The 16,189-nt window shown below is 28.8% G+C and overlaps 1 protein-coding gene across 5 annotated transcripts in view; it reads left to right on the top strand.

The window, feature by feature from the left end:
- The window catches only part of LOC140436865 (putative transmembrane ascorbate-dependent reductase CYB561 homolog), a 66,114-nt gene that overhangs the window by 36,134 nt on the left and 13,791 nt on the right, over nt 1–16,189 (top strand). For 3 of the 5 annotated variants that reach the window (XM_072526012.1, XM_072526013.1, XM_072526015.1), the window contains exon 2: nt 14,445–14,662. In XM_072526012.1, the coding sequence (XP_072382113.1) occupies nt 14,445–14,662 (218 nt within the window). Of the gene's footprint in view, nt 1–566; nt 787–10,452; nt 10,561–14,444; nt 14,663–16,189 lie in introns of those variants that run through there. The other 2 variants (XM_072526014.1, XM_072526016.1) reach the window with 2 other exon arrangements.

The raw sequence follows: 16,189 nt of genomic DNA, 5'->3' as shown, positions 1-16,189 counted from the left end.
GAATGAGATATTTGAGATTAAAAATCACACTAAATTTTCTCTTCCTTTTCACCCCTGTAACTTATTAAAATAAACATTATAGAAGTTTTTAGGGACTTTCGGCCCTCAGTAATAATGTAATCTTTCATTCTGCGTTTAAATTTTTCAAAAATATTAGTTTTCTCAGGATTTGAAAAAAATGAATGCATTTAAAAAGCATTGGCTCGAAATTTTGCGCCTACGCTCTTGCGGTATACTCGGTTCGCTATTCCCAGTCCGAACTGTTTAGTGAATTTAGTAATTATTTTTTTGCGAAGTTAGTTACTTTTTGACACACTGAAAGTGGCTGGAAATTACTATACAACCAAGCACACGTACTCATAGCCAATATTAATAGTAAACAAACTAAATAGTAAAAATAATAGAACTTTGTGAATTACCGACAATCAATATTTATTTATCTGCACCATATAATAAATAGTTATGTTAAATTATAACAACTAAAATATATTTTTTAAATATATACTAAAATTTGATGGGTTTAGTATACACTTCCACTAATTACAATAATTCTTCTTTTTTTAAAGAAAGAAGTCTGCAATAATAGGATACTTGAGCTATTAATACTAAGAAGTAGGAATTGTTGGGTTGTAGCGAATGGAGTATAGTTGGTTTGTCTTTAGTTTCATGCGTGGAAGACAATGATGCTAGATAAAAAGTATGTGTTTTATCTCGCCAGGTATTAATGACACAAGGGTAAAGAACCATGGACTCACCTGTATAATAAAAGTTCATATAGAAGAATAAGTACGTAAATTCGATTTTGAAATTAGTTATTAAAATAAAATTAAAATATTAAAAAAGTGTTCTTCAAGTTCAATATTTTTTTTATCGCAATATACAAAATTATATTTATATTTCCTAATAATTTGTTTACTGTAAATAAGTAAATTGTTTACCCACTGTAAATTACTATTTATTTACAACAACAACACCAATTATTATAATTAACGGAAAAAAATGTACTACGAAGTACATAGTTTAAATTTAATTTAGGCTTTAATTAAAATATAAAAGCATTGGTTTATTGCAACCCAAATACTGGATTACCACATCATCGTCATATACCTGAGGCTTGCTAATGTTTTGATGGAGCTTAACTCAGAAGCGAACATAGTCGGTATAGCATGAAGATTTAGAATAAACCAATTCTTACATTATTATTGTCTTAGTAATCGAACGTCGAGTTTAGCGTGTCGAATCACGTTTTTTTTTTACATAAATATTCGAAATATTTAATTCACACAATTTCTAGATTATATTCAAATATTTGATTCTTCTATGTTAGATAATCCTATCTAACATTTTTTTTTATAATTAAAATATTAAATAATTTTTAATACCTTTACCCCTGCTGCTGAGACGCCCATGGCCGTATTTGCAACTATTTACGCGGGTGGTCTTGTTTACTATTAGAAAATTTTATTGCAGCCTACCGACTTTCCTAATCACGGAATTCTCACGTACAGAAGGTCCTACTTATCAAAAGACGCCTCCGAAATATACCCTGGCCGCTTAAAACATGGAATCCAAGGTCGCATGATCACTCAATGCAAGCATCGACAGGCGCTCGAAACTAGACCTTATGGGAAACTGTTTACACCGTCATTATTTGTGTCATGATACTATAACTTAAATGTTTTATGTATCATGATTTGTGTTTCACTTTCGCCGGCTGGTGAATTTTGTGAAAATGTTTAAAATTAATGTAAATCAATAACCTCTAAAAAACGGTATAAATATATAATAGCAACATTGTTAGTTCGTTTTTGTTGAGCGGTGTAAACGTGGGAAAAGTGATAACATAGGAAGAGGAATATTTAAGAGTGCGTGCCATTCACATGATCATTCCATCTTTTCAGCGGCTCAACTATAGTATACTTTACGGTAGAGCTTTGATTAATTCTTTTCCGGTTTCAGGCGGTTTCTGTTGGAACTTTGGTAAACAAAGTCGTAAAAAGTATGTTATAGTATTTTTCTGTAAGAACCTAATTCAAAAGATTTCATATCTCCTCACGTTCTTCTCGTTTCTTCCGATGTCCGTTAGAACCTTTTTATCTTCCTATTTAATAATTAACTGTTGATATCTTTCCTTATCTCTTTTCGTTTCTAGGGTTTCATAATTTTCCCCTTTAACCCCAAAAAGTTAAGTGGCGCCCTTTTTCTATCTTATCTTTGGTAATTTTACTCATCTATCTTTTTGTTTATTTCTGTATCTTTTCTAATACATCTTATCCTGTCCTATCTTTACTTATTTCATTCGTTGGACCCATTTCCGGTTCCAAAAGCTAGTTTCGAACCCACGACTCGCTCTCCACCAACCATCTGGCTGCCGTCCGCAGTGTATCCATTGGTGACCTTTCTAGCTTCTTCTTTATGTGCCGTCTTCTACCGAAGGTTGGCGACCATCAAACGATAGGTTTCTCTGTTTTGTGCCGCATGTATTATGTTCGCAGCTTCTTGTATTTGAAACCATTCTAGCACCATCCAAAAAAGGTTTCCGAAGTTACACATATATTCCTGGATTTTTCATTTGTCGTCTATTCATCACCGATATCTTGAAACCGATTTTGGGTAATAATTTCTACAACGATAATTAGCTGCAATTAATTTTTAAATCATGCCCTACTTTACGGCGTAATCTAAGTTTAATGACGAGACCTAATGTAGATTCAATGACAGGGCTTAATGTACGTTTAATGAGAGGGTTAATAGTTTAACGTGCAAAATTCCAATATATTTTCTTAATTGCTTCTTGAATGTGTTGTCGTCAAATTTGCGTTGTTTGTGCTTCTATAATTTGTTTCCTTTTTAAAAGCAGACTTTTGAAGACTCCATTTTAATTACATAAGTACTAAGTACTGTCATTGCTGGTACAGCTTTGGCACGTGCCGAGATCCTTAAACTCATAGGGTTTAAAAGCGAATATTTTCTTAAAAAAATTTAATAGTCAAAGCCATCAAAACACAGAAGCCACTAAATATCTCAACTTGCGCCATACATCAACTTGGGTTAAGAAAACAAAATATTATAAAATCTGGCCACAGTTGACCAATTATCAAATCTTCTTTGACTTAAATTACTAATAGACCAGGGAAATAAGCAAAAAAAGTACCCTGTTTTTGACACTCGTCCGGCCAGGCAAACGACAGTTGTTTTGAGTAGTATGGACCTCTGTAACAAAAACCTATATGTTTCCTGCAGTCGATTTTTTGGACTTAATTAGTTATTAACAAATTAAGGTCAAAAAACGGAAAATTTTTGCTTTTTTTCGTCTATCGACAAAAAGTGAAGCATTTTAAACAAATTTTACAAGAGAAGAAACTTTTGAGTCATATAAAAACCTTCAAAATGGCGTTTTCTAAATGTTTCTATCCTTATTTGTTGCTTAGGAAATTGCAAAATAGGTCAAAAATTTCGGTTTTTTATAAATGTTAATAACTTTTTTGAAAATAAACTTATAACATTCATATTTCATGAAATGCTTTGTCTTGGAGTGCTTAAAATATTGTTAAAATTTCAAAGTGATCGGTAAAATAGTTTAAAAGTTATTTTATTTGTTTATCCCAAATTAATTTTTTTTTGCAACAATATAAGTCAGAAAATTATACAGTTTTAGTAATTATAATGACAGTTTCTGGAAGAAGATTTGTTCTATTATTAACATTAAAAAAAAATTAAGAAAATTAATTTTAAATATTGCAAAATAATTTTGCAAAAACATGTCGATTTTTTGCTAATAAACAATTAGAATAACTTTTTAACCATTGTCTGTAAGAATATTGTTTTTTTATATTTAAAAAGCCTAAATTTTTTCACAAATTTAAAAGAAAAAAAATTTGTCCTAAAATAATTTGGGACAATGTTAGCCTCTTTTTTTATTTAATTCATAGCAGCTTTGTTTATAACAATTAAGATATCTTAGTAGATCTGTTATTGTAAAAATTACAAAAAAAAGTTATTGACAAAAATTGTAGGAAGCTTTAAACTCCACATTTTAAAATTAGTTACAATCGTACAGGGTGTTTCATAAGATGGTGGCAGACCAAACTTATGTTTTTTTAAATGGAACACCCTGTATTTTATTTTAAATTTGAAATCTGCTTCACTTCCACATCACAACAATGTAAAGTTTTATTATGTTATACCAGGTATTTAAAAAGTTATAACCAATATTATCTGAAAATCGTATCAAGTTTAACTCCCTGTATAATTAAAAAGGAATATAGGAACATTGATCTATTGCAACAATAGTTTTTAAATAATTGTTAAAAATTATAAAACATATTCGTTTTTATAATATTCGTTAAATCAAATACAGGGTAAGTCAAAATGCAAGTACATTATTTTCTTGGTAATTTTAAATAGAACATCCTGTATTTTATATCATTATCGAAAAGTACTAATATCGTACTTCAAATTTTATAAAGTACTCCCTATACCTAAAGTTATTAGTTTTCTAGATATTTTTGTTTTTCTATCAAAGTATTAATTTGGTAGATATTTTAACGTTTAACGTTTAACGAATATTATAAAAAATATGTTTTAAAATTTTTAACAATTATTAAAAAACTACAGTTGCAATAGATCAACGTTACTATACTCCTTTTTAATTATACAAGGAGTTAAACTTAATACGATTTTCAGGTAATATTGGTTATAACTTTTTAAATCCCCGGTATAACATAATAAAACTTTACATTGTTGTGATGTGGAAGTAAAGCAGATTTCAAATTTAAAATAAAATACAGGGTTTCCGTTTAAAAAAACAAAAGTTTGGTCTGCCACCATCTTATGGAACACCCTGTAAGATTGTAACTAATTTTAAAATTTGGAGTTTAAAGCTGCCTACAATTTTTGTTAATACCTTTTTTTTTGTAATTTTTACTATAACAGATCTACTGAGCTTCCTTGCACTTATCAATCACCCTGTATATATATATATATACATTAACATATATTTTAAAGTAGATGACTTTAAAATGATATTCCCAATATTACTGAGTTGCATTCTTGGGACGACTTTATTGTAGGATAGTTCATTCGATAACATGAAATTAACTCTAACTTAAAAAGAATAATAATAAAATAATAAAGAATAGCCATTAGAAAAATTATTTTAATTAATATTTCCAAAGCAATACTATTTTTAGAAACAATTGAATACGACAATTTGTTGTTTTCATAAAATCTATTATAAATAAATTATTTACAATTTTATTAAAGAGGTATAAATTAATTATAAATATTTATGTTTTTAAATTAAAATTATCTCAAATATTACAATAAAAATTAAAAAAAAAAATTGAAGCAAATTAGATAGTTTATTTAACAATTTATTTATTGAATTAATGCATATTCGTAATGTACGCAAACAGTACATACAAATTAAAAAAAGAAACGTCGAAATCCATAAATAAGAACCAGAGACATAGCTAACAGCTCCTTTCCCCCTCCCTTCGGCTCCCGTGAGTTTCGAAGCCAGCCGATTTTAAGGACCACATTTTGAAGCTTTGTGGACGATTTTATTGAAGGGCAATCTTTTTAGAATTTGGTACGTTAAAACTATAAAGTATGGTCTTTTCAATAACGCTAATTAGATTTATTAATTGTTATAAACAAAGCTGCTATGAATAAAAAAAGACGCTAACTTTGTCGCAAATTATTTTAGCACAAATTTTTTTTCTTTTAAATTTGTGAAAAAATTCAGGCTTCTTAAAGATAAAAAAATAATATTCTTGCAGGCAATGGTTAAAAAGTTATTCTAATTGTTTATAAGTAAAAAAGCGACATGTTCTTGCAAAATTATTTTGCAATATTTAAAATTAATTTTCTAAATTTTTGTTAATGTTAATAATAGAACAAGTCTTCTTCTTCCAGAAACTATCATTACAATTACTAAAACTATATAATTTTCTGACTTACATTGTTGCAAAAAAAATTAATTTGGGATAAACAAATAAAATAACTTTTAAACTATTTAACTGATCACTTTGAAATTTTGACCATATTTTAAGCACTAGAAGGCATAGCATTCTATGAAATATAAATGTTATAAGTTTATTTTCAAAAAAGTTATTAACATTTATAAAAAACCGAAATTTTTGACTTATTTTGCAACTTTTCAAGCAACAAATAAGGATAGAAACATTTAGAAAACGCCATTTTGAAGGATTTTATATGACTCAAAAGTTTCTTCTCTTGTAAAATTTGTTTAAAATGCTTCACTTTTTGTCGATAGACGAAAAAAGCAAAAATTTTCCGTTTTTTGACCTTAATTTGTTAATAACTAATTAAGTCCAAAAAATCGACTGCAGGAAACATATTGGTTTTTGTTACAGAGGTCCACACTACTCAAAACAACTGTCGTTTGCCTGGCTGGACGAGTGTCAAAAACAGGGTACTTTTTTTGCTTATTTCCCTGGTCTATTAGTAATTTAAGTCAAAGAAGATTTGATAATTGGTCAACTGTGGCCAGATTTTATAATATTTTGGTTTTTCTTAACCCAAGTTGATGTATGGCGCAAGTTGAGATATTTAGTGGCTTCTGTGTTTTGATGGCTTTGACTATTAAATTTTTTTAAGAAAATATTCGCTTTTAAACCCTATGAGTTTAAGGATCTCGACACGTGCCAAAGCTGTACCAGCAATGACAGTACTTAGTACTTATGTAATTAAAATGGAGTCTTCAAAAGTCTGCTTTTAAAAAGGAAACAAATTATAGAAGCACAAACAACGCAAATTTGACGACAACACATTCAAGAAGCAATTAAGAAAATATATTGGAATTTTGCACTGTAAACTATTAACCCTCTCATTAAACGTACATTAAGCCCTGTCATTGAATCTACATTAGGTCTCGTCATTAAACTTAGATTACGCCGTAAAGTAGGGCATGATTTAAAAATTAATTGCAGCTAATTATCGTTGTAGAAATTATTACCCAAAATCGGTTTCAAGATATCGGTGATGAATGGACGACAAATGAAAAATCCAGGAATATATGTGTAACCTCGAAAACCTTTTTTGGATGGTGCTAGAATGGTTTCAAATACAAGAAGCTGCGAAAAATGCTTATTCCCTGGGCTATAAAGGATACTTAAATTCTTAAGACTACGTTCTGCTTTTACACTAATTAATACTTTACACTAACTAAAATAGTTTTCTTCGTTTGAGTCTTCTTTCTAACCCAGTATTATCGAAGAGCTGTATCCCCTAGATGTTTACATGACTTGTTGTCACGTTGTTGGTAACTATCTACCATCTTCTTAATAACTTTATCTACATCTTTCTTTTCAAGGTCCTTGTGGAGGTCGACATTTCTGATGTAAGGAGCATCAAGGATGCTCCTTAATACTTTATTCTGGAATCTCTGGATGATCTGGATATTTCTTGAATTCGCACAGTCCCAGAGTTGGCAACCATACGTTCAGACTAATCTCAGTATTTGTTTTTATATCCCGTATAATAATAATATATATAATTGACGAAATAGATAATGTCCTATTTTTCTCATTTATTGGATGTGGATTCAGTGTCACCAACCTTTGTAGATTTGGCGCGAAGTAGGGATAATAATTATTTTGTTTTTGATTATTGCACTTTGCATCTTTGTCGTGTGGCAAAAGAGTTTTTAACTAGTTTTTTTATAATAAAATAATTAGTTATGTTAAAGAGGTAAGTTTATTATCCTATAATAAAAGACAGAAAATAAGATTATGTATTTTTTTAGGAAAAACATACAATTTAGAGACAGAAAACTCTAGTTTTATTAAAAAATTGTTTATGTTTCCCTTTCTTACATCTTTTTATTCAAATATTTTTATTATATAGAAAATATTTGTTAATAACATATTATAAAAGTCTTCTACCTTTTTCTTCCCTCCTTTTACTTGGTCTAGTCATTAGATTTAAGCAAATGGTTTTATCATCTTGAAAGTTTAAAACCGGGATTAATCAACGTTTTGCAAGAGATATGGGTGCTATTGATTAAAGAAATTTTCAGAAATAGGAAAGGATGGGTTTCTTTGAACTGCTAACTATTATAAGATTGCAAAATAAAAAGTATGGAGTGGTATGGATTTAGTACATAGGTTGTCAGATTCCGCTCAATATTCTCAAAAACAACAACTTCCAACAAAAAAGACAGATTTATTAATCATTAAGTATCCAAATCATATCAACGGTATACCATGGACTTTAAACAAGAGCAATACCGATAAACTGGAGGCCTTCGAAATGTGGATATACAGAAGAATTTTGAAAATACCTTGGACAGGCAAAGTAACAAATAGTGTAGTTCTTCGAAGAATGAACAAAGAACGGGAGCTGTTGATCACCATCAAGAGAAGAAAGTTGGAATATCTTGGTCATGTGATGAGAGGGAAAAAGTACCGATTGCTCCAGTTAATTATCCAAGGAAAGATTCAGGGCAAACGAAGCGTGGGGAGACGACGTATATCTTGGCTGCGCAATTTAAGCGACTGGTTCCAGTGTACATCTAACCAATTATTTAGAGCAACAGTTTTAAAGATACGAATAGCAATGATGATTGCCAAACTCCGTAGCGGAGAGGGCACTTAAAGAAGGTATACCATGAAATTTTCAAAATTTACAATAAATGCTCTAAATACATTAAAGATTTTTTTAAATTCTGATAATTTTGTGATACTCCCTGGATATGTTTTAAATACTTAGTAATATTTTTTTGAACCATGTATGGTTCAAAAGTCAAGTCCACTAAAACAATTCACCAAGACATCCTGAAAATTTGTATAATGAATTCCGGATCTATAACAGAATGTGTATGAAAGAGAAAGTTTCCCATTTTAGCTATACAGTGTAAATGATTCAATTGAAAAATCAAAGTGAAGATAATTTCGAAGATGAATTGCTAAATAAAGACATTATTGAACTTCCTTAAGTTGAAAAAGTTTGAGAGCCCCATAAAATATTTTTGTGTCATGGGAAAACCTCTTAAATTTTTCTTTGCATATTTTCATTTTTAAATCCAATAAATCTATGTGTTTTCAGTGCATGTCTTCCGCCAGTTCCAATTGTCTGACATGTTTCTGTTGTGCCTTTTCTCCTCTTTTTCTACATGAAGCCGTGGCCTGCTACTAGTTTTGTTCTTTCTTTAAACAGGCTCATGACCATCGATATATTATATCAATGCTAACTTCTTTATTATTCATAGTTTCCTTCCTAAATTGACTATTTTTCTTTAAACATGCAGGATTCCATATCCTACGGATAAAATCTGTAAATATGATTTTTTATTTAAAATAAAATTATAGTTGTTTGTGTGTAACAAATATTAAAATTAGCTTTTATTCCTATTATTATGATTCTTCATTTACCATTTAAATTATATAATATTTAAAAATTATTTTATTTTAATATATTTAGTCCTACCCTACCCTACTATCCAATATAGCAAATTGTAATACGTTGAAGACAAATCATTAAAATTTCAAATCATAAATTTCTGGACAAGTTATTTAAGTTTCAAAATTGTGCAGAACCAATAAAATACTTGAATTTTTTTGTTGGAAAAGTTTTGAATACTAGAAAAGGATTAGAATATATTTTACAGTTGTCACTTATAAAATTATTTAATTTCGTGTTTTTTATATATTTTTGTATTTAACACAAATAAAATTATATGAATATTTAATTTTTGTTGCATTTAAATATAATCGATTACCTATTAAGTCATTTTAAACAATTTAAATGCAAAAAAGGTAAATATTCGTATAATTTTATTTGTGTTAAATACAAAAATAGGAACTATAATTTTTATAATTTTAATTTTATAAGTCACAACTCTATGATCTAATTAAATTCTTTTATTAATGTTTTGTATTTGTTTATTAGCTAAAAAATTTTACAGTTGTTTCAAAAATTCACTAGGCTCTTCTATTCAACGGATTATAATTATTCGAATTTTATTTAAAAGCCTGAATGTCCCTTTATATTAAAAAAATCAATTATTTAATTTTTTTGTTGGATTGCATAATTTTGAAAAATAAATAAATAAAAAAAAATTAGATTACAAAATTATTTTGCCAAAACTATTTGATCGATTTTACTCAGAATTTGACTAAAAAGATTTTCTGTGTAAATCTTGAAGCGTTCTATGTGCCTTTTAAATACATGAAATATATTATTGAACAAACATTGATTTTTTAAGTTTTTTAATGGTTTTTGCCAATTATTTTTTCATTTGTAATTAACTCTATCTTATATGAAATTTAATTGCAAAACTTTTTTCTTCACAAATTTTTTCTAAAATGCTGCCGAAATATGGCAGCGAAAATGAGAAAAAAATTGGATTTTTCTAATTTTTTTTTTCAGAAATTGTTTAAAAAAAATTAGCCAATTTTTTTAAGTGTATGAATAGTGAAATTATCATTCTTATGATATAGGACCATATACGATTTACCCAAATGAGCGTGTTTTAGAACAGATACCGCCTGGTCTATATGTCTGTGGTCTATATGTGTATAGTGTGGCTGACAGGTAAGATATAGTTTTTTAATCATTACTCTAATCGGTCTTTCTTGTTTCTTTTCATATGTGTGGTACAAAAGATTACTCATATTTTAATGATTTAAACATTTATTGTTTTAAACTTATATTAGTTTTCTGTATTGCTCATTATCGTGTGTAATTTTTATCACTTCACCATTTATGACTTTCATGGTGAATTTAATACCAGCATCGACTAAAGTCTTACTTAAGTTGGCAGCATATTTCGAAACCTGTTACAACTGGTGGTTGCACTTGGGTAGTATATGATCATACTAATTGATTATGAAACTATTTTCTTCTGACATTTATATGTTATCTATTCTATTTAAAGCCGTTTTATGGCGATCTGAGATGGACATTTAAACGTCAAATATAACGTATTTTCATCTAAAATTGTCGTTTATTCCCATTAGATATAGTAGCTAACAAAACAAAATAATTAAAGTGAAAATATAAAATCTATATATACTACAAGGAGTTGAAATCATTGTATTGTCTATTGAAATACAATGTAAATTAAAATACCATTGTCCCCCCTCAAGACTAGGAAATCTACTATACCTATCCAATTACGAAATAAATCTATCACTTTTTATTTTTTACTCATAATAAAACAACAGAAATTGCATGAACTCAAATTTTATTTATTTGGCAACTGTAACTGATTTACTGATGATGAAAAAAAAAAACAAATATAACTAAAAAATATATTAGCTAAATCTAGAAATCGATACCTTAAATCTTAATTGAATTAAATGGGTAATTTTCTAGATTTGACTGCAGCAAATTCTTTTATAATATCTTCAATTCAAGTCAATTTTATTGATGAGCTTTTGCTCTATAGCTAATATTGCCAAACCAGATAATCTTTCCTGTACCATAGTAGACATCAAATAATTTTTAATTAACTTTAATTTTGAAAATGATTTCTCACCAGAAGCAACAGACACAGGTAAAGGGAGGAGAAATCTAAAGATGAAGTTAGATTATTTTCAAGTATATAATGAAAATAATTCTAAAGCTTTTATCCTGCTAAATAAATCAGTTATATAAATATCCGCCTCCGTCTTTACTAGATCAGTTAGCTTTTGTTGAAGAGTAAGATAGTTTTTAAAAATATCATCGTCACTTAATGTAAATATTTCTCACACTATTTAACGAAAGAAAACCTTGCTCTATTTCAAGATCAGCCGCTAATTTTTCCGCTTGAGCAGTTATTTCCTCAAAAACATTTTCATCTCTGTAATTTTTAAAATGATCAACTAGTTTCTTTAAATAGTTTTTACATACTTTAATGCCAGTTGTTACACTTTCTATCATTTTGCCTACAATATTAATCTGAAATAAACCATCATACCAAATAACGACACTACAAATAAATTTAAATGATTGGATATTTAATAGTAAAGAACTTGCTTTATGTCTACTCTCTATGTTAAAGTTATCACTATCTGCTATACCTAGAAGACTCCCACAAATTTTAATTATATGAAATTTTAATGACCTTACTCAATCATCTTGTATCATTATTAGAGGTTTTATATTTAACTTAAGAACATGTAGTGTTATATTATTCCATCTTTTTGTGATCAAGATAAAAATACGTAAAGTTCTTGTACAATACAGATGCTTTACACGTACATTGGCCCTGTTATCATACCTTGATCGTTAATATTTAACTCTCATGTCGTTAATATTTAACTTTAAATTTTGTAATAGTTCAACCACAAAATTAAATACAGGGATGAGTGCCTTAAGAACCGGAAAAATAACGCAAAATATAGAAAACATACTACGTTTTGAAACAAAAAGAGATGAAACTAGTAGAGGTGGAAAATTATCGATAGAAACCTATAATTTACATTATATTACATTCGAAGTATCGATAGTTTCCCACCTTTAGACGTTAGCTTATGAACTAAAGTCTATTCCATGAATATACGACTGTTTTATATGAAAACAGTATACGAAAACAGTCGTGTATTCATGGAATAGACTTTTCTTGACTTCAGTCATAATTATGGGTATGACGTCGAACATTAATATTTTTTAATTTCGCATAAAGTAAGAACTGATTGAAGGCAATAAAGCTGTAAGTAAAACAGTAACTAGTAAATATTTTTTAATTAAAAATTAAATTATTGATCCAGAATAATTTTTACTATGATTTGAAACGTCGCATACACATCAGTTTTTACTTTATTTGAAATAAAAAAAATTAATGTTCGTCGTCATACCTATAATTATGACTGGAGTCAACCAGTGCATGAGCTAACGTCTAAAGGTGGGAAACTGTCGATAGTCCTAATGTAATGGTATGTAAATTGTAGGTTTCTATCGATAATTTACCACCTCTACTAGTTTCATCTCTTTTAATTTCACAACGTATTATGTTTTCTATCTTTTGCATTATTTTGCAGGTTCTTAAGGCACTCATCACTGTAGACCTTCCCCTGTAGTGTCGAATATTGGGTTTGAACTCTACTGTGTTGTTCTCTCATCACTAGATCATATGAGGAAATCTTCTCGACAGCTTTAAGAATATTTCCCGTATGTTGAAAAACGTATTTTGGAAGAACCCTAAAAGGCCAGACATTGTCTGAAGAAAAAAAGAAACAATTCTTTCCAGAACATCATGCAAATATTTTTTTTTCAGTTTCTAAAACTCGTAAGTGACGTTCGTTTACAGTTGTAGATACTTATATGTTTTTATGTACGTAGATACTGTAAGATAGAAAGCAATTTGCTGTAGTTATAGACAACCTTCAGTAATGGAGAAGGCACCTTAAGAAGATGTACAATTGATGTTTCATGTCTTTTTATAGCCAGCGACAAGTGTTGCCAATCAGAAAAACGACTAGAATCGAAAAAAGTATTGATAGATTTACCGAAAACCTTACAACAAAAACAAAATTTGTATTTTTTCGAAATTGAATAAATAAGCCAAATTATATCAGCTCTTTCACCATTCTCCAGTTTACTGACAAAGTACTCATTTAAAATATTCTTTTATTCTGATGTGCAGGAAATTGATAATTGCATGCCATCAAAAGAAGACCACGTTTAAAATAATCCTCGCTATTAATATTTGTTAAAACATTTGTATAAACATATACTAAAATCTGTATGGAAATATGGAATTTAGTTGTGGCGTCGTGCCAGTAGTAGGGATCTGGGTAGTTTCGTATACTAATTTATTTTAGAGCAAAATGTCTTAATAATCAATGGTAATCCGAATGTAATGTTAATGAACATCTTATTAGATTAAATTATTATGCTTATATGGGTTACGCCACAATTAATGGTAATGAAAAGTACATTTTTAAATAACGTTTGACGTTTCGACTTCCACTCAAGAAAACATTTTGAAAAAAAGATTATTTTAAAAAAATGACTGGAAAATATATACCCAATTAGTTGTTAGCTTACTAGATGTTTATATTAAAAAAATATGAAATTAAATCATTTATAATAAATATTACATTTTTAATAAAAATAATTACTTATCTAATTACTTATTTGTTGTAATATATTATACAAAACCAAACAATATATGTGAATACGTTGACATTAACACTTTTCCAAGATAACTCGGTAACGATTTTTGTATTGTTAGAAATAAAAAAGGCTTTCATACTATCAAATTAATGTAAATCATAAAAATTTAGTTCTTTTCATAACAACTGAATTACGATAAAAAAACTTGTACATATAAAACACGATGCACAACGTGTTTTTTTAACATAACTTGTTGGATCGTTCGCTATACACGTGGTCCAATTTTTTACATCTACTGCAAAAATCGCATTCATTTGACAAATATTTACACAAATAGGTATTATTATAATAATATGTATATGTATTTATTACAGAAATTCAAATATGGAAGCTAGAGCGGAACATCAAAAAGTGAAACAATACCAAACTTTATATACGTTTACAACATGTATTGGAGTCGGAGTTTGCATCTTAATGCTTGTATGGGTTCTTCATTTTAGACAAGGCCTTGCTTGGCAATCACAGCCAAGTCTGGAGTTCAACTGGCATCCTCTTCTAATGTGTATAGGAATGATCTTTTGTTATTCTCAGGGTAAGTTTTTCTAATACTGTTGATACGTAACAAATCGGTACTGAGGTTTGGGCCGTGTTGTTTTAGAGGGTCTTATGAGATTTTTTCAAAAATCTCATTAAAACTACCCATCTCTAATTGAATTAGTAAGACGTGTTTATAAGTGATAATTTATTTACACGTAATTTTCATCAAAAGTTTATGATTATTATGGTTAATTAAAAAGTTTCTCATGGATAATAATCTGTAGGTAAAATTTCTTATATCTATTGGAAAGGTACAAAAACATCGAACTGTAAATAACTAAAAAGAACTAGAACTAATTAGGATTGATAAGGTGTCGAATCTCTGAGATGTTGAGGCGGGCTCGGCATTTTTTTGTGATCCAAATAGTTACAAGATAACGGTTGGACTATAAAGCAACGGGAATTAATAATACACGCTGGTTGCGCCACGTAAGTTGTCGAATTTTTTAACATCCGGTAAAAAAAATAATCTGTAACTACACAATGGATTCTGACGACTTCACATCAGAAGATAATAGTAAGAAAAATTAATGGGAAAATCCCAGTAGTTGGCTGTATACCATCGTTTAAAAAAACATACAGAAGTTAAAACACTTCACCATTGCATTTAGGTATATAAAAACATATAGTTAAAACTTTTAAGACAGACCAACTCTGTGTCGTCTTAACTGACAAGAACCACGTGGTAAAAACCGAGCAGAGAGACATGTAGCTCCTCAAGTATTAAATTTATCCATTGTCATCGACCTAGAGTCAACATATAATTTAATTTTGGAAAGATGTAAACCCATATATGGATGTTATAGCCACAAATTCATTGTTAGCTTCTAGTACATAAGGCACTGAAGATGATCTGATTAGATCGAAAACGTTATGCTGCTACTGTATAAATTTTGACGACACTTGTATAAGTTTTAACTATATGTTTTTATATACCTAAATACAATGGTGAAGTGTTTTAACTTCTGTATGTTTTTTTATAATAGTAAGAAGACCAGAGAAGAACAAGATTGATGCTTCGGAAAAAGTAAGAAAGCAGCTAAATCACTTAACAAAACCCTTAATCAAGATAATAAGCTTTACCAAATAATCAAAATGATGCAGGACTTAACCAAAGAAACAAAAAATTAAATAATGGAAGTAAAAGAGATAAAGAAGGAACAGAGAAAGTACTGGGAGGAACTAAATGAACCGAAGGAAGAATTAGAGATAGTTAAACAAGAAAATCAAACGATCCACAAGAAGAAGGAAGGAATGAGGAAATAACTAAACGATACGAAATTACGCCTGGAAAGACTAGAAAAGGAAAAAAAGTCAACAATGTGATACAGACCAGAATAATACAGGTTCAACATGCATTTAACGCTTTAAATAAAATTTGCCAAACAAACGAAATATCAAAAATAACAGAAATTAAAATCTTTAATAGTTGCATCAAAAAATATTACTTTACAGAATAGAATTATGAAAATAAATAAAGAAAACTGTGAAATGGGAACTTTAAACAAAACCCAAAGTAAGT

Source organism: Diabrotica undecimpunctata, chromosome 3, assembly GCF_040954645.1.
Source record: "Diabrotica undecimpunctata isolate CICGRU chromosome 3, icDiaUnde3, whole genome shotgun sequence".
NCBI lineage: Eukaryota > Metazoa > Arthropoda > Insecta > Coleoptera > Chrysomelidae > Diabrotica > Diabrotica undecimpunctata.
The sequence above is the reverse complement of the archived record's forward strand: the minus strand, read 5'-3'. Positions and strand labels throughout refer to the sequence as shown.